The 19,409-nt window shown below is 47.7% G+C and overlaps 1 protein-coding gene across 4 annotated transcripts in view; it reads left to right on the top strand.

Annotated features, from left to right (window-relative positions):
* Positions 1-19,409, top strand: part of TNFAIP8 (TNF alpha induced protein 8) — a 112,767-nt gene that overhangs the window by 69,142 nt on the left and 24,216 nt on the right. Inside the window, exon 1 of one of the 4 annotated variants that reach the window (XM_004759079.3) lies at positions 5,435-5,700. The exons of the other annotated variants lie outside the window; for them this stretch is intronic. Within the exon in view, the coding sequence (XP_004759136.1) occupies positions 5,628-5,700 (73 nt within the window). The 5' untranslated portion in view covers positions 5,435-5,627. Of the gene's footprint in view, positions 1-5,434; positions 5,701-19,409 lie in introns of those variants that run through there. 4 annotated transcript variants of the gene reach the window in all.

Here is a 19,409-nt window from a genome sequence, read left to right as displayed (position 1 = left end):
CAAATTCCACATAGAAAGCACGACTTCTGTTGCCTTGTGGATTTCACATTTTCTTCAGAAACCGGAATGAAGCTCTTCACTCCTCACATGCATTAACCAACCTGTCTTGGCAGCGTTTTCTATGGCCTTAGCGTGAGCGCATGGAAGAGAAAAGAGATGATCTCTGCCGCCTACTCATCCAGAGAGGCTTGCTTCTGAATTCTTCACCATAACCAGTACCAGATGTGTGGCTGGCACTGGAAAATTGCATAACTGACTCTACGTTAAGTTCAACTGCAGTCCGTTACAGCCAACACGAGAGGGCTCTCCCCTGGCTTGTTAAAAAAGACAATCCATTTAAAAAATCTGTGTTTTTTGGGGTACCTGGGGGGCTCCAGCAATGGGTTGCTTAAGCAATTGACTCTTAATTTCAGCTCAGGTCATAATCTCAGCGTCATAAGATCAAGCCCTGTGTCGGGCTCTGCACTGAGCATGGAGCCTGCTGGTGATTCTCTCCTCTCTCTGCCCCTCCTGCTCTTGCTTCCCCCTCCCCCACCCAAATCTGTCTCAGTTGTGTTAAAGAACTATTTCCTTGCCGGAGGGTGTAAAACGGTGGTTAGAGTGGCAAGAATTTGACAGTCACCGCCCTTGAGTTGCAGTTTCTTATAAAGAGGAACCTCCTAATGATCATAAAGGAGATGAGGCTCTCAAAAGAGTGCGTCTCTGCCTAGAGGTCATCAGGCAAAGTCTGGATGAATGCTTACTTACTGCCTAGGATGTGAGTGAGAGATCGCTTCACCAGCCACCTAGAGGATTAGAGCCATGAGCGCCAGGGTTACCTCCAAATTGGAGTTTCTGTGACTATCACTGTTGGTCACTTTTTCATCTAGCTGCTTTTCTGGAGGAAAGCCCGGTTATTCATGAATCTGGTGTGACATGGTGCCTTCCAGGCTCAGTCTCACACCTGCCTTACTTCTCCCTGGTGAATCCCATCATTTACCCCCCCTCATGTTACCCCTGTGCTGCCCCGTTAAACTGGGCACGGTAAGAAGGTTCAGTCCTGTGTTCACGTTCTGTTGCTGGACCCCTCACCTTAGATTGCCGTTCCTATCTGGGATGTCTGTAGGGCCAGCATTTAGGGCTTCCAGATACATACTCCACAACCTAAAACAACCTGGCCTCATTCACGAAAGTATTCAGGAGAGAGTCCAAGGGGGGGGAATTTCAGAATTTTCAGTGCTTTGTCACATTCCTGCCTCATTTCACTATTGTTTTTCCTCTGTTGAGTAAGTGGCATGGACCCTATTTTATAGATGGGCACACAGAAGCCCAAAGAGGTTCAGTGGCTTGTCCATTTAAAAAAAATTTTTTTAAAGATTTATTTATTTATTATAGAGAGAGGGAGAGAACAAGCCAGAGAGCAGAGGGGGAGAGAATCTTGAGCAGACTCTACACTGAGTACAGAGCCCAGTGTGGGGCTCGATCTTATGACCCTGAGATCATGACTTAAGCCGAAACCAGGAGTCCGTTTACTTAACCAACTACACCACCCAGGCACCTCTGGCTTGCCCATTTTTAGCAGAAAAGTGAGAGGAGAAGGAATTTAAAAGAAAAAAAAAGATTTTATTCAGACTTCCCAATGATCTCCCTTGGGTCATCATACCCATTTTACAGATATGTCATTCAGGAAAGGGAGTTTGTATGATTTGCCTCCGAATGTACGGGAGGTAGTGCTTCCTGGGTTTATGGTGGTCAGTCCCAGTTCTTCCCCCACCAAGCCTGATGGTCTTTTCCCTGCTCTTGGCAGACTCATAGCCCAGCAGCTTTAGTTAGGGTCCTGACTGAACTTTTAATTAAAAAAAAAAAATAGTGGTTTCATGTTGCTGAATAAATAAAAGCTATTGAACTTATAGCTTACTTAAAACATCAAATATCAGGAATGGAGTAACTTCCATTGGAGCCTGTGATCTAAGCCTTCAGACAGAGTGAGTTGAGCTATGTTAGCCTCCTGGTGAGCTCGAACTCTGGAAACCTCCCAGTGTAGCAGTCTTTGAGTTACCCTTCTACAAAATAAAGGACTTGAATTTTATGTGAGTAGTTTCATAGAGTCAGAAAGTCTAGAGAGGAAGCCTGCAGTCTGAAGAACACTATTACTTAGTTTTGGGATCTTGAACAAATCATATAACCTCCGTTCCTTGAATGACCTATCTGTAAAATGGGTATGATGATCCAAGGGAAATCATTAGGAAATCTGAATAAAATCCTTTTTTTTTTTTAGGGACACCAGTTGGTTAAGCATATACCTTTGGCTCAGATCATGATTCCAGGGTCCTGGGATCGAGCCCCACATGGGGAGCAGGGAGCTGCTCAGTGGGGAGCCTGCTTCTCTCTCTGTCTGCCACTCCCCCTGCTTGCTCAGTCTCTCTCTGTCTCTCTCTTTCTGACCAAAAAAAAAAAAAAAAAAAGGATTACCAAAATTATACCAGTAAGCTCCAGATGAACAGGTCCCATTGACATGTGATACTTGATATTGCCTGATGAATGAAAACACCACCAGAATCTTATACAGCATTTTACCTCTCCCATCTTGGCACAGAAGGGGGGAGACCCACTGCTCCACATGAGTCGAAGTTCAACCTAGTATGTAAGTGCAGTATGGTATTCACTTAATTGCTATTTTGTAGGGGCTGGTCTGTAATGACTATTGGTGTGACTTCTAACGATATACAGCCAGTCTAAAGCAAGTGGGAGGATTTCTTAAATATTCAAAAGTGAACAGATTCTGGGTACGAGAGGTGACTCCTTGTAAGGTCCTAGTGCATTAGTCTCTGGAGGCTAAAAAGTGACTCATCCCCTTTGGAACAAAAGCCGAGCAAAATCGAGATGAAATGACTGAGGGAGCACAGATCTGAAGTGACACGCAAGCCACTCAGTTGCCTGAGAATCAGCTGCCCTTTGGCTTCACTTTGCAGGTTGGGAACCTGGGGTGGTGCTTTTTGCACCAAGGTGAGCAGCGTTGTTGTGCACACTCAGTCTTTCAAAATAGGCTGCACATTCCTTGTTCTTAAGCTAGACCAGGATATCCTTCCCCAAGGTGACTGCTGGGTTGCATTTAAATACTAAAGAAGTTTTTTTTTTCCAGGTGTTCAAAGATAGAGCCTTGAAAATGACTCTAAATTGAATTACAAGGCTGACCTGACAGGAATGGGACTGTTCTGGGACTGTTCATTCAGCGGTCCTTCTCTCCTTGGCTAACCTGAAGGCCTTTTTGTGAATCTGGTATGAAAACAAACAGAACACTAGGGACATGTCTTTTGGCGCCTCTCATGTGGTTTATCCGTAATTGGACTTGCAAAAATACGTTTAATAAACGTTCTTCAGGAGGGCCCCTTCTGAAGGGAGAAGGTGAATGGGAGCCCTCCCTGCAGCGGCTGGGGCTTGGAGTTTGGGTTGTCTAAATTTGCATAATGATCACCTTGAAGGAGGTGTTGCATCCTAGTCCAATTATAGCTGAATGGGAGCTATCTTATCTCTGTGACTCAGGACCTGCTAAGGTCCTCTTAGGGTCCTGGTGGCCATCTGTGGACATTTGGGCTGTCGGGAGGGAGGACAAGGGCAGGTGATATTTGTGCGGGAGGGAGGGCTCCCAGAATGAAGCCTTGGGAAGGACCCGGAATGTCGCTTCTTACTGGTGAGGGAGCATTTCTCTGGGTTCAAAATGATCACAAGTCTCCTTTGGAAGTTTGAGGTCACTGAGGGAGAAGTATGCATCTTCGCCGCTCCTGACCCAGAATGCATGGCAGAGGGGACCATGTAGTTAACCATGACTTTCAGAAGGATGCACAGTGTTAACCTTTTTGTGGTGAGGTCACTTTTCAGGAGGCTCTGCAATGCTGATATTTTCCAGATGTTTCTCCCCTTCTCTCTTCTCCATTGGCTATGCCTTCCTCTCGCCATCCTGCCCTTGCAGTGAAATTGAGATAGAAGTCTGCTTAGGGTCTTAGGCATGTTGGTTCATTCAGCAATAGGAAGTGCTTTAATATCTAGGCCTGATATTAATATTTATAATCACTTCTACTTGTGACTTGCATAAATCCTTTTTTCCTGTTTGAACTCCATATGGAAGTAAAATACCTGAGCATCCTTTACAAAAATTTATTTTTAATGGTGCAATAGTTAGTAATAATCTATGTAGTACTTATGGTTTTCAAATCCCTTTTTGCTTGTATTATTACCTTATTTCATACCAAACATAAATCTGTAAAACAAATACTACTTTTCATCCTCATTTTACATGTCAGGGAAGGGGGGGATGCAGAGAGAGTAAAGAATTTGCTCAAGGTCATAAAAATGATAAATTCGGGCTCTTTAAATCCGTCTTTATTGTATTCTTTTCACTAAATTTATCTTAGCGTCTTCTCTTTTTTTGTTTTTGTTTTGTTTTGCTTTCCCATATAACAATGGGAAAGGAGGGAAAAGAAAGTCGCTGGGAAGTAAAGTTTTCTTCCAGTTCCCGAATCGATCTTTCAGGTGCGTTATTAGAGGATTTTTGCCTTAGATCAGTGGTGGAACTAGTGCTCTGTAAACTACCTCCATTAAGACAGGCACATCAGGGTCAGCTCCTTCCTCGCTCCTTGGAAGATCAAAGGTTTTCCGAAGTCAGGACGCCCACCTCTCCGCCGATTTTAAGGGCCAGGGGACCGGACCTGAGGGCAAGAACTGAGTTGTCTTTCCCCAGGCTCTGCAGACTTTACGTTCTATCAGCATTTCAAAGGCCGAACACCCCGTGCCACCCCCTTTGGCATCTGGAAGGAATGTATCCTGGTTGTTCCGAGTGGCGCGCGGAGGGAAGGGCGCTCTCCTTCGGAGGACCACCCTTGGGGCTAACTCCGAGCAGCTTGTGCGCCAGGCTGGGGTTTGAGGAAGAGTACTCCCCCCGGTTATGCTGAGTAAGCCGCTTTGTCTGGTCTTCCCTTGCAAAGGTAAGGCGAGGGCCGCCCCCACTTTCTTCAAAAGGCCCTGCTGCCTGGTGAAACTGGTCCTTCCAGCCACATGGACCAGTATCCACGTTATTTTCCTGCAAAAATAGCGTACAACCCGAAGCAGCTTCAACATCCTTATTTTCCTGGCATAGAAGATCCCCCACTTCCAGGACAAGGCAAGTTAACTGGGCGCCGAAAAATGTTCATCCGGAGATCCAGAGGTGTTTCTTTGACCGAGTGTGCAATTCTTACTTCTGCACGACTGCAGCGCGCGCTCAGAGGAGTAAGACCTTTTTCCTGACTGCGCATTTATTTCCCAGGCGTAGCCCGTCTGGGTCACGTTTGCCCCCGGCGCCCCTCGGCCCTGCCTCCTCGCACAGTTGGGCTGTGGTCCCGGCCTCCGCCCCACCTGCGTGCGCCCGGGGCCCGCCAGCCGCGCCAGGTCGCCTCCGCCCAGCGACGGCCGGAGCGCACGGCCCGGGGGCGGACTCCCGCCGCCCAGCTGAGACGCGATTCGTCACTCTTGCAGAACTTTCCCCCTGAAAATCCCTGCACCAGAACCAGCCCTCCGCCCCGGGGAGGTTTTGATTTTAGTGGTTTTGCTTCCTTTTATTTTCTGGCGTGTGCGTTTTGGCCTCGGAGCGAACTTGCAGCTGGTCGGAGTACATGTCCGCGGTAATCGCCCCTGCGACCGCTTACTCTGCCACCATGCACTGCGAAGCAGAAGAATCCAAGGAAGGTATGACTTTGATTTGGCAGGGAGAGGAGGAGGGTAGGGGGCTGCCAAGTCCCGCCGAGGAATGTGGAGGAAAGGCGCAGTAGGGGAGTAGATGGGAGTTTAAGGGGAGCGGTGGGTACTTTGTCCCTCGCCTTGCGTCTTCACAGCTCGGTTAGAGTGGAGTCTGCAGAGCCCTTCTCGCCCGGCTGCTAGAGACGAGAGGAGGACCTAGCTCAGCCAGTCTGCTAAAGGCTGCTTTGTAGATTAATCTGGACATCAAACGGCCCCCTGTGTTGACTCCAAGAATGCAGAATGTGCTTTGGAAAGCGCTGACCGCCTGCATCAGGACTGCCTGAAGCGAGTCCCCTTGGAAGAGCCCAAAGAGTCTGGGGTCCCTTGAAAAGGGTTTCAGAAATTGGAAACTCCTTGTGTTTCCGGTTAAAAGGGGAAGCTGAGCGAGGGGGAGAAGCGAAAGATCTTCATTTGGGAAATAGGTTGGTTGGTGGGGTTTTTTGTCTGTGTGTGTGTGTGTGTGTGTTTTCTCCCCCCCCCCCTCCCCTTGCTGACGGTCCAGCAGTGAGTTCATTGTGTTGGGGGCTTAAGGGATCAGAGAGATGTGAGGGGCGCCTGGTGCAGCTTGCAACTGAGGAAAGTTTGTCTGTTTCTAACTTTGCCAAGGCAAAGGGTTTCATTTACTCCTAACAGAGAACGGGTGACACGGCTGGAAAAACTCCAACCCAAACACAATTATACGCTGGTGTTAGATCGGGGAGTTTATTTGTGTGTGAGTGTTTGTATGCTTTGTTTCCTGAAACTTTATGTATACAGAAGTCCTCTTGTAAGTGGGGGTGGGAGTAAGGATAGTTGGGGAAAAGTAGAGAGTAGGAGAGGAGACTGTTCATAATTATAAAAATTCCTTTTCTTTTCAAGTAGTCTCTTGGGAAACTGGTAACTTTTAAGTTAGTCACAGCAGCCACTGGGAGCTGGGGGAATAGAAGGGAGCCCCATCATTCTCCACTTTGTAGGCAGGAGTTAGCGAGATCCCTTGAAACTTGTCTTCTTCTGTCTCTTACTGATTCTCCTCCCAATGGAGAGTTCTGTGTTTCATAACGTAGTCTCTGTGGGCTAGTGTTTACCTTATTATGCAGTGTGGGGGGAGCAGTCCATAAAAGAGGCTTATTTAATAGAAATACAAGACTGTTGTGCATGAAAAATGACAGCCAGGAGCATTGTTTTTGAGCTTGATGGAGAGGGGAGGGATTAATGTTTCCTTGCTGCGGCCTCTGTCCTGATATACTCTGTGCCAGTAGATGCTTTTTCTGTCTTTATAACAGCAATTTATAGTAAAGTCAAAAGGAGTCAAAGGCAAATAGGAAACGGGCCAAGAGAATCCAGCCTGGTGAACTTCTGTGTAGAGTACAAGCAGCATTTAAATTTGTCTTTTTTTTTTTTTTCCCTGAGTGTGTTTTTCCTTTCTTCTGGGAAAAAAGGAGGTGGAAACACAGTATCCCAAAGTTGATAACATATTCCTCTAGTAGTTTCCGCACTCTTCCCTCCTGCCCAGTTCTCTGGATGTTCACCTAAAAACTGGAGTGTGATGAGGCCCCTGGGTGGTCCCTTCTTACTTGTCCTCAGCTGGCCTCCACTCACCGTCATTTGCATTCTACAGACCTGCAGGAATGTATCTGGCTTCTGCTTTTTTACAGAAAGCCCAGAATTTTAAAAAAATAATAAGAAGGTGCTATAGTTTTAAATTGATGGCAGTTAGGGTAGAATAGAATAGAATAACTTCAGGGAGTTAGAATGAATACTGTATTAATAGAATCATTGTAACTTCTGCTAGGAAGTAAAGGGTATTTGTGTATGTGTGTGTGTCCATGTCCTGGGCAGTTCTTGTAAGATTTGGTATTAGCTGTGATCTAGAACCTTCTGTTTGGCTACTACCTCTCAGATGTCTATGAAAAGAACCACACTGGGTAAGTTATTTTTTATTATCTTCTCTATCCCTACTAATTCTTTTCCTAATCCTTAGCTTTTTTTTCCTTCCCTCCTGATGGACTTCACTATCTTATTTACTTTTTTATTTATTTATTTGACAGACAGAGATCACAAGTAGGCGGAGAGGCAGACAGAGAGAGAGAGAGAGAGAGGGAAGCAGACTCCCCGCTGAGCAGAGAGCCCGACATGGGGCTTGATCCCAGGACCCTGGGATCATGACCTGAGCCGAAGGCAGAGACTTTAACCTGCTGAGCCACCCAGGCGCCCCTTCACTATCTTATTTAATATGAGATCAACACAAACTCTTCACAATGTCTACATTGCAAAAAAATTGCCTTCTGATGCTTTGTAGCTGATTTGCCATACTGGGGAATACTTTTAAGTCACTATTCTGAGCCAAAGTGAGGGACTAGTACACTTTCTTTGGGGTTAAATCTGAAGTCGATTCAGAAGTCTTTGGAGGCTGACGTATTTGTGAATGTGGAAGCAAATGACTAGGGATATTGTCATAAGCCATCAGAGTTTAGAACGTACTTGACCCTGTGCCAGGAGGGCTGAACCTCCATTCTGGTCTAGATCTACCTCCTAGAGAATTGATTTCATTTTGCCTGCTGACAAATGAATCGGTGATTGTGCTTGAGTATGAAACAGAGAGAGATCATCCAGGCCTCACTTTATTAAACGTGGAATGAATTTAAGATAGCTGGGCATGATGTGAATAAGAGAGCAAGAGACATGTAGGGAGAAACACGGTGTGTTAAAAAGGGGAAGGTCATGGGAAGGAGGCTATCAACGGTTTCCAGTGGACAGGGGTTCCCCAGGAGATAATTTGATGGCCGCATTCTTCAGATTGAGTGGCATCCTGTTATGGAAAGTACTTAATTATGAAATAAGAAAAAACTGAATGTCAGCTAAGGTCTCTGAAGACCTTTCTAGTGCTAAGCATGAAGGGATCCAGGGCTCCCATGTCCCACTTCTTATAGTGTTGATATCAGGAAGTGAGAAAGCCCTTGGGTGGGAGGGGTTGCTGTGTGGGGACTTGGGAAGACGTAAGGGTTGAGCTGTGAGTGAGCTCAGCTCCTCCTCCGTGGCCCATAATAATATTCCCCACCCCTCCCCCCCACCCCCGCCTGGTCCCTGACACCCATCCTACCTCTCAGCCAGATTCTCTCCTGTCTGCTCACCAGGCCTGCCATTTCACAAAGAAAACAGTAGCCCTTAGACAGCACCCTCGACTTCCTGCTGCCAAGGTGACAGACTCATCTTCACCCACACCCTGCCTCCTGGTGTCTGTGGAGCAGGGGTCCTTCCCTCAGGGGATGCCATTCCTTCCACCTGGGGCTCCTCACCCGCCCCCCACCCCCACCGTGGACCCCACAGCTTTCTCGGTCCTTTTCTTTCTGCACGGCGATGTGCTCAGCTCCCTACTTGAGAGTGTTTGCCCTTGCTGGTCCTCTTGCCCGAAATAGCTTTTTCCCCACCTGACCCTCTTTTCGGTTCCTCGGAGGGGCTTTTTCTGAACCTCCAGCCTAAATTAGGAGCCCCGATTGACCTCTCTCAGACCACCCATTATTCCACTGCCTGACCCTGTTTGTTCAGCATCTGTTCTCCAGACCACAAGCTCTTGAGGTCAACACCATGTCTACTTTCTTCCCCACTGGGAGTGGGAAGAGGTGATCATTGCCCATTGATAAAATGAGGGGCGCCTGGGTGGCTCAGTCAGTTAAATGTCTACCAGCTCAGGTCATGATCTTAGAGTTCTGGGATCAAGCCCCACATCGGGCTCCCTGCTTTGCAGGGAGCTTGCTTCTCTCTCTGCCTGCTGCTCCCCCTGCTTGTGCGCGTGCTCTCTCTCTCTCTGGCAAATGAATAAATTAAATCTTCAAAAAAAATTTTTTTTTCCCCACGGTTCCTACTGTCTTAATCTTTGTCATCCCTCATCCCACCAAATTCTGTCTTTTTCTCCACCATGTCAGAAACTGCCAGAATCACAAGTGAACCAGCCTTCATAGTTGTCCTGTCCTGATCTTGCTTGACTTGGTTTGGTTTTAGGTTTTTTGGTTTTGGGTTTTGGTTTTGGTTTGGGGTTTTTTTGCAACATTTATGCTGGGAGACCAGTGTTGCTGTTCCCTGCAGTTCTTTCCCAGGCTCCAGTGATGCCACACTGTCCTGCCCTCCTTCCCTTTTTCTAGCTGTTTTCTGTCTGATCTCCTGGCTTTCCAGCTTTCTCAGCTCTTCTGAGAACCAGCTTCCTGGTACGCACCAAGCTTTGACTGTCAAACCAGCAGGTCTGGACAGAGCCCATCACTTCTTCCTCTTCACAAATCTGACCTGTGTTTTGTCTTTCCCGTGAATATCATTGCTCTCTTCTTGGCTTCCAGACTACACATCTGCGGGCGTCCTGGACCCTGCCCTCTTGTTTATCTTCGTCTTCCGTCTGGCTCTTCATCATCCTTATTATCTGTTAGCTGCATCTCCTTCTCTTCTCCCCTGTCCCTGGGTGCAGGCCCTCGGTGTCTGTACCCTGACGGTGGCAGTAACGCCCTATGTCATCAGGGCTCTTGGCTCTAAGAAGTGGAAACTGATTCGTGGTGTCATAAGCAGAGGAATTCATTGGAAGCACACAGCGTAGTTCACACGTCCACAAAAAGTCTGAGAATGGGCCCCTGAAATGCATCAGGAGATGGACCCGAGGCCATACCCTGGAATTGCCTGGTTAGGACCTCACCGCAGCCTTCACCTTCGCTATATTTTTCAGCTTTGTCACTCCTGGGACTTGAGATGTGGCTGGTTGGGTTTTGGTCATCCTCAGCATTCGGAAACCCCTGATATAAGCGATTGGTTGGGTCAGTGTAAGATTGTGCATCTGCCCCTTGCTACCCCGGGGTGGGAGCCGGGAAGGGAATGTCAGCTTCTGGCTTTGGAAGTGGGAGATAGGGGTCTAACTCCTACCACCTCTTGCAAAATGAGGGCTCCTCCAGAAACAGGAAGGGAGTTCCTAGGTGAAATCACCAAAAGAACAACCAGTATCTGTTATCCCACTGGGCTTGTCCTGCTCCTGCGCTCCCTTGTTCCCTCAACGAATGCCATTTCCTTCATTGGGATCACTCTTGCATGGTCAGTATTTTCACCTGGACCCAGTTTGGAGTAGATGCTTTTTTATGGCATTCCCCTAACACCCTAAACTCCCCTCCATTGTACCGTATTTTCACGTTAATTACTATTACTAATTGTCTTTTCCCTTCCCTCCACTTCACTCTGAGCCTTCTCAGAGTGGGGTTTGTGCCTGTTTTACTTCCTGAATCCCCAGAGGCTGACCTAGGGCCTTTCACAGTGGAGAGCCTAATAAAGCATTATCAAATTAATCGATTTAAAATGAGATCATGTCATAGGATGAAAACCTTTGAACACTTCTTCCAGTTTCTGGAGCGCCTTCCAAACCTACTTAGGGTTTCTTAACTTCTCCACTCTTAATGGTAGAGTCAAAACAAGCGTGTGTCTTTGATCTCTGGGGTCAGGGCCCATAGTGACTTGCCTTGAAGACTGAAGACACAGTTTTGAAACTAAAATGTGCTGAGCTCTTCCCTGTGCCAGGCGTGGTGCTAAGCATCTGATTCTTTATCTTATCCAATTAATCCTTGTATAATAACCCATTGTGTTGATTGCACAAAACAATAAAGAAATCTGAGAGGTTAAAAACTGTGCCCCAAATCACACAGTGAGGAAAAGTGGAACCAGGATTTGAATTGAGGTTCTATGGTTCTGGCCCTCCCCTATTGTCAAGCCTGGCCCTCAGGAGGATGCTGCCTGTGATCTTGCACCTGTTTGTACCCCAGTCTGAGATACTGAGAGTGGAGAGACCAGGTGTTTGGAGGAGAAAGTGGAGAGCCCAGGCCCTGGCTCTTTCTGTGCCTCTCGGGGGCAGATATAGTGAGTCTTAAGTGCATCCTTCTCCCTGTGATGAGGGATCTAGCAGCCCCTCAGGGCTGGTGGGAGGTGCTTGGTGCCCACTGCAGTGGGAGGGATCCAAGGACCTCTACTAGAAGAGGGCCTCACATTTTTGAGCACCGGGCATCACTACTAGTCCTCTCCCCTCATCCCTCCCTGCACCAGCCCTGGCTTTACAGAGGGAATGAAGAGGAAAGATTTGGAAGAAATGCATTGCCTTGGGTGCAGCTGACCTTGATGTCATGTATAATGTAAAAGGTACAGCATATGCCCCCAAACACCAGACTTTGATGTGATTATGTTTCCTTTTATGTAGTCATTAGCCTTGAAGTACGGTGTGCTCTCAAGGACTAAAAGTGGAAAATCCATTTAGAGATCCATGCCACACTGTCTCTTGTGCAGTGGACATCACTGATGACCTGACACTGCCCCACACCCCCAGCTCTGTCAGCTTCCATACATCTGGGCCTTTTTCTTCCTCACTTCTGAAATTTCCATTGGACTGAGTATGCATCACGCCTTTCTTGTCCCTAGATTATGATGCCAGGGAACAATTACCACAGGTGATTAAGTTCCATGTTCCTGGCTTTTGGTAATCCAAGAAGTAGCCAAAAAGTGGGGCCCAAAAAATTTCAGGACCCAGGGATTTCATTTCAGAATAATGCACAGTCCCTAGATCTGCTGCAGGCTATTTATTTGTCAACATTTCCGTCCACATGGGGATGATGCTGACAACTTGGAAAAGGAGGAGGTGAGCATGTTTGTGTACCTGTGTTCATTTAGTGGGTTGTGCCTAAAATGGTAGTATGAGCTGAATGTTTAAGAAGTCAACTCATCATGTCTATCTGTAATATTTCAGGAAGATCTTTAGTAAGAAGGCTTTGTAATTAGAATGATCCCCCTACAAACACAAATTAGAATCGCCACAGTTTAGAGAGTTAAAAGCAACTTTGCACGCTCTTTTATCTTACCTCTAATTTTAAGAAATGCAGGGTGATTGGATGGCTCAGTCAGTTACGGGTCTGCCTTTGGCTCAGGTTATGATCTAGAGGTCCTGGGATCGAGCCCCATGGCCAGCTCTCTGCTTAGTGGGGAGCCTGCTTCTCCCTTTCCCTCTACATGCTGCTCCCGCTGCTTGTGCTCTCCATCAAATAAATAAAATCTTTAAAAAAGAAAACAGAGAGATGCAGAAACGGGACCCAGAGAGGTGAAATCTAGGCCCTCTCGACGCCCCCACATTTAGGCCTGTTGGGCAAAAAAGAAGTTTGGCAGACCTAGGTTTTCGCATCCTGGATTTGTGCATGAGGTCTCGCTGCGGGAGGACAGACCTCATCTGTTTGTAGAGATGCCTTTCACCAGCTTTGAGGGGGAATTTACAAAACCTAAAGGGAGTGGTCGAACACACGAAGATTTCCTATTTCCCCTTCTCCTAAGTGGAACTCGGGAGAGGAACAGGTGAGGAAGAGGAGGAGGCATGGTGGGATAAAATTTAGCCCTGCAAACAGGTCCTCATCAGTCCCTGGCTTAGAAAAGTGGGAGACTAAGGGAGAGGCAATGAAGCTGTGAGCTCATTTGTTTTCATTTCTTTGAGAAGAACATCATTGAGGAAAGTGAACTGTGGAGGGTGCTGGTTTGGGCAGGGGCGCTCTTCCTTGGGGAGAACGTGTCCCTGTGTGTGAGTGGGAAGCGTTCAGACACCAGACGTGTTGTCACTGTACCATACGAGCACCCCAGAGCCCCATGGGCCTGGTGCATTCTGGGAGTCTGCCCAGTGCTATTCCCCACCCTTCCCCTCCACCACTGACCAAGAGACCTGAAAGAGCAGTTATTTAAATCTTGTTCTTAGGGTTTAAGATCCTTGAAGAAGAGTTTGTAGTGCGTCCCAAGTGACTGGTGAATGGGCAGTAAATGTATAGGGTGTGGCTTTGGGGTGATCTGTAAGACTCTGCAAAACCTGTGATATTATTAGGTGGTACCTTGCAGTATTTATGGTTTTAAAGATGGCGGGGGGGGTGGTATTTTTGCATGTGTAGGGTCCTCTGCCCCCTGATCTGGAAATACGCTCTCCAGGTTTGCAGTGACCAGATTTAATTTTGTGAAGGGGTGGAAGCAGACTTTCTGCCAAGAAAACGGTGGAGCAAAGAGGCCACTAAGCAGAAAGCCCCCTGAGTGAAATGACAGTTTTAGGCTCCTGGAGCCTTGCTGGCCAAGTTGGGGTGGCTGTCAAGAGGAGAATAAGCAACTCATGAGCTCTCCTTCCAGTGTGACATGTCCTCTCTGCCTGCCTGATGCCAGCTCCTCTGGCCCAGGTGTGTGTTTTTCCATGGCTCCCTCAGCTAGGCTGAGGAGCTGGAGATCAGAAGTGTTCCCAAAAGCATGGGCTGTTCTGTGTGCCATGGACAGTCCAGTAGAGTCCTGCTTCCAGAGTCAGCCTCTCTCTGCCTCATCACTGGGCCTCAGAAACTCATAGCAGCAAAAGTTAACTGAGTCAGAACTTCTTCTGTAGGGTCTGGGGAAGCAGAGGGTGTGTGTGTGTGTGTGTGTGTGTGTGTGTGTGCCCGCGCACGCGTGCGCCCTCAAAAGACTTCAGGTTCAGGGCATTCTACACAGCACATAGGATGACATAGGTGATGGGCAGCTTGGTACAGCACAAGGTTGAGTCTGTGGACCTTATGGGAATCTGGAGGAGGAAGTATTCACCAGACATCATCATGACAGCAATGACTTCACAGTTAGCTAGAGGAGAGGAGAGGCTACTGAAAGAAGGAGGTTTATAGCTCATGAACCAGAAGGCATTGGTGGGCCATGTCTCAGCAATACCCAGGGTCAGAGTAGAGGCCAGGCTGCCCAGGGGGGACACTGAGTAACAGACAAGGCTCCGGGAATCAGGACACCACTTCTGCTCCTGACCTTGCCCTTGGTTGCCTGTGCAACCTTTGGTCACTGAGGAGTGTCTCTGAAACTCAGTTTCCTTGTTTGGAAAATGTAGCCATGATAGTAGATTGAAGCATGCCTAAGATCCCTCCTAGGAGGGAAACGTGATAACCCTCCAGGAATTGGGGCACAGGGTTCGGGGTGGGGAGGGTTTGAGCCAGAAGAGAGCCACAGTCGGTCTGGAGGGGAGTACTGAGCCTGTGTGAAGGAGCCTGGACAGCAGTGTGTCAATATCCAACCAGAAGAGGAGACTCAATTTCCTTTATGAGATCTCTCAGGAAAACACTGAAGGGAGATGAGGTCTGGGCCACGGGTTCTGCCTCTGAGAACACCTGCCTTTTAGAAAGGAAAGAGGTAAGCACAACCCATAAAAGAAGTAGCTCAAGGGTTGGGAGGAAGACAAGAAGACAACCAGGCTTTTGAAGCCAGGAGGATGAGAGCTGGCAGAGACAGTGACAGCCACGTCTAAGGAGACGTGCTGAAGATGGCTGCCTTGCCGCCTTCTCTCTGGGGCCTCAGCAAAGGCTGGGAGCCTTAGATCTCATCCACTAAGGGTTGAGAACACATCACGAACATCCAGCCAATACTGAGTGGGAATGAGGGGAGGTGTGTGGGGTGCAAGAGGACTGCCCCAGCTGGGAGCAGGTGCCTAGCCTCCTGAGGAAGAGGGGGTGTTCAACATCTCCATTGGTCCCCACCTTCAAGTTTTAGTTGCCTCCAGATCCTTTTCTTGCTCCCCATCACCTCCACCCTGTCCCTGTGGCATCATATGCAGTGAGCACTGGTGCGCGAGGCTGACAGGTAAATGTGAGCAGGAAGCTCAGTCCAGCCCTTCTCACCAGGCAGAAGCTTTGGCCAGTCTGAGAGTTAGACACTGTTGCTCGCTTCCTCTTTGCCTTCATGTCCACTCCCCACCCGCTCATCCCTGTGTCTTTTCTCCCTGAGGGCATGTCAGGAGACCGCTGATGTGTTTGCCAGGGACACCATAGATTTGACAGATGAACGAGAATTCTTTGGGCTTTAGTCTTAGACGTAATAAATGGGATTTGGGCCATACTCATTAATTGAGCCATGCTGAGAAAATGTGGTATTTCTCCTGAGGTGGCAAGTAGTTGTCTCAGCGGTGGAAATGTGCTTGTCCCCCTGAGAGCCCCTGTGTCCGATGAGACAGCTTCCCTGGGCAGGTGCTGTGTGAATAAGGAGGCTTATAATGACACCCAAAGACAGAGCCCGTCTGAGGCCCACCTACCATATTCACCTGATGAAATCCCCATTTCCCATTCTGTAGAAAGCAGGGAAGGGTCGGCTGGTCCCAAGGAACTTTTTTCTTTCTGTAAAGTTATTTGATAAAAGTGTGATACTAGTGCCCTGACTGTTCTCCTTATCATAAAACACTTATCACAGCATTTTCACCTTTTGAAAATTAAACGAAAATGAAGGGACGCCTGGGTGGCTCAGTCGGTTAAGTGTGTGACTTCGGCTCAGGTCGTGATCCCAGGGTTCTGGGATCGGTCCCACATCGGGTTCCCTGCTCAGTGAGAGTCTGCTTCTCCTTTACCTGCTCCCCCAGCTGTGTTCCCTCTCTTGCCATTATCTCTCTGTCAAATGAATAAATAAAATCTTAAAAAATAAATAAATAAAGCCAATGACGAAATAACTAGATGAAAATGGATCCTTCCCCAGGATGGCCAAGTCTAACCTAAACACTGGACTCCAGTTCTCCAGAGAAAGGAGATGATAGATAAAGAGGGAGTTTCTCAGGAGAGTTTTCAAGGAGTGAGAGTACCTACTGAGCGGGAAGGAGAAGCCTGCTGGAAAACCGGAAGAGCGAGGATCCTGGAGGGAGGGAGTGGCCATGGGGCAGGTTTCAAAATTTCAAGGGAACCCTGAGGAAGAAATGGTGAATGGGAGCAGTGTGGGGAGGGCGGGGGTGGGAGACCCAGGGCGGGATCTGGGCCCGGGGCAGAGCCTCCCAGGGAAGGGGTAGGCGTGTGGAGAGGCAGGAAGGGAGGAGCAAGGAAATAACTCTGGAACAAGAAAAAAAAAAAAAAAAGAGAGAGAGAGAGAGAAAGAAAAACAAAACAAAAACTTGGGCAAAAGGAGAGAGGTGAGCAGATTTAACAGAGATAATGGGGTGCGAGACCTGCCGGCAGTCTGTCTGGCCTGCTTGACTGTGCGTTCCCAGGCGGTGTGATGGCAAGCCAGTCCTCCCTCCCACCCCCGGGACGAGGCCAACGTGGGGGCCTGCAGGCCGGGGAAGCAGTGGCCTGTGGAGGGCACAGAAGCTGCGCAGCTCTTCCCCGGGTGGGTGGGATTCGGGCCCGGCCCATAAACAAGGACGTGACACTGAGGAATGCAGCCGCCTTTCCAACTGCTAAATCGGGGGCCGGTCTGAAGCCAGGGCTGGGTTGTGTTGGCTTGCATTTCTGGTGACACTCTCACTGGGTTATAAAAATGATTTCCCCAGAAAAGCTTGCAAAGGGCAGATGATGAATTAGAGCAAGGCAGTCAAGGCAGCCTGCGGGAGCCATTTCAAAGCTGCCTACTGTACTGTGCCATCCATTTTCTGGAAGGCCGGCAGGCCTTTGGGTCACGGCTGTTGGAGGAGCGGAGAGCCGTCGTCACCCCCTCACTCCTGGGGTGGGGGGGCCGGCCAACTCCCAAGGTCTGATGGGCAGCAGGCTTGCTGAAGAATTCCAGGACGAGGGTTTTTACGGGTAGAACTGGTTTAGATTATTCGGCTTATTCGACTCTAGCTGACTTGCTGATCAGACTGATAACCCCAGAACCACAGGAGTGATGACTTGACATTCCTGCCCTTGCCCTCGGTCCCAGCATGCTTTGGGGCTGCCCCCTGGGCCTGGGGTTCAGGTGGGGGAGGGGAGCTGCTCCTCGTGTTTCTCTTCCCTGAAACTTCAGCTGGCTTGTGGCAACACGCAGGAGGGTTAACCAGGTAAAATTACAATCGCCTTTGGGAGAGGCAGCCTCACTGAAGCCTGACACAGCCCTCGGGGTGGCCGCGGATAAGGTCCTCCTTGACCTTCCTTATTTTCCTCTCGTCTCCAAATGTCACGTGATGACCCGTCGGTGACGTTTCTGGTCCCCATCTGCATTTTGGCCCTCTGCAGGAAATTTTTCTAAAATTCTCAGGCAGCCCTTCCACCATTACTAGATCATACTAAGAGAAAAAAAGGAATGTGGTTGCTGTGTCTTGGTTCCTTGAGAGAGTCTACAGTCTTTCGATGTTTTTGTAAATGGAGATGTGGGATATCGATTGTACTGTTCATCTAATGGGTGGGAGTGGGAGAAGTGTTTTATTTGGTGGTGTTGCTAGAACAGCCCCCAAACCACCAGCAGATAGTCTCGTAGAGTAATATTGTTCAGTGTTGTCTTTCTATTTTTTTTTTTTTCCCATGGCAATCCTGTGACACAGTCAAACCTGTTTTCACTGTCTGTCTTCTAAAAGATTCAGTTGGCCAGATTTTTTTTTAATGTTCAATGCTGTTTTTTATTCCATAAATGACTCAATCGACGACATGTAGGCAGCTACTAAACTCGGCGGCTCGTTGCCATCATCGTGCCCCTGGACAGGAAGTGTTCTGTAGAGATATGACTAACCAGTTTCCAGGCTTAAAAATAAAGTGGGGGATTTCTGGACAGAAAAGGTCTTTGTCACTCATTTCAATAGCCCCGCGAAGCGTGAAGCTCAAAGCCCGCCACTTGGCTTTCTCATTTTTTCCGTGCTGTCGCTTCACCTGACATTTTCTGTTAGACAGATTGAAACTTATTTTATGGGGCTCATTGGTTTTTAATGAAATAAGAGATGATGTGAGTCGTCATGAGAATCGACTAGAGTCGTGATTCTCTCCTTGTTGTCTTTTTTATCTTGAGCTCCTTTTAAATCATCACACTCTTGAGGTCCGTAACAGGGAAATAAGTGTCACCTGCCCAGATACCAGCTTCAGCTCGTAGGAGCGAGAATATGAAATTCCTGAGCTTCTCGGGAAGAACTGTACCATTTCAACAGATACTGAAAGGGTTTCCGCCTCCTTTGTTGCCTATAGCTATTGTTTTTAGGACTTTACAGACAACTTTGTGTTTTTATTTTCTTGCTTTCTCCCTCAGTAACGTCATTTTCCCTCTCTTAATGGAAATACATTTTTTTCTCTCCTCTCTTTTTTATCCTGAGCATCTTTTTAAGCATCTTTTCATTCTTTAACGTCATTGCTGGAAACGCTAAATTAGACACAGCATTTGTTAGATGAGAGCACCTGTGGCAACAATGGAAAGTGTTTCTCTCTCTGAATCCTTAACTCTGAGAAAGTATTAGTCTCCAAGCACCTATTTGATTTTCAAATAAGAAAGCTGGCCAGGGAGTGATGATTTAAAATACAAAATACATGCACCTGTTTTTCGTTTGGGTTAGGGTAAAGGCTGTAATGATTATTTGGGACAATGAAGCTTCATTTGCCAAATTTAAAAACAAGTCACAGACCCATAAAGAACAAGGTCATGATGACCATACTTGGGTCGAAAGTGGCTGTGATTCTGAAATGCTTGTTCTTATTCCTCCCCTTCATTGTCTCCTCCTCTGTTAGCAAGACTGTGGTAGGACAGAGTCTGCCGCCTCTGCTCTGATTTGGGTTAGAGTTTGATAAAAACCTAGTCTTTTGAAAATACAGGATTCTTGTATTTGTACTTCCAATACCCTCTACCTGTTGTAGGAGGATGCTTTCAAAAGGGCAAGGGAAGTGTTTATACAATACAATTTTTCATCAACTAAAATGATTCCTTCATCGAAAATGTTTGTTTCCTTTACTTTTGTAATGATTGAGACTCATGTAGTGGAA

The sequence above is a fragment of the Mustela putorius genome, unplaced genomic scaffold (assembly GCF_011764305.1).
Source record: "Mustela putorius furo isolate JIRA1106 unplaced genomic scaffold, ASM1176430v1.1 tig00003923_pilon_pilon_pilon, whole genome shotgun sequence".
In the NCBI taxonomy this organism is placed as follows: domain Eukaryota; kingdom Metazoa; phylum Chordata; class Mammalia; order Carnivora; family Mustelidae; genus Mustela; species Mustela putorius.
This window is presented reverse-complemented; position numbering and strand designations above follow the sequence as displayed.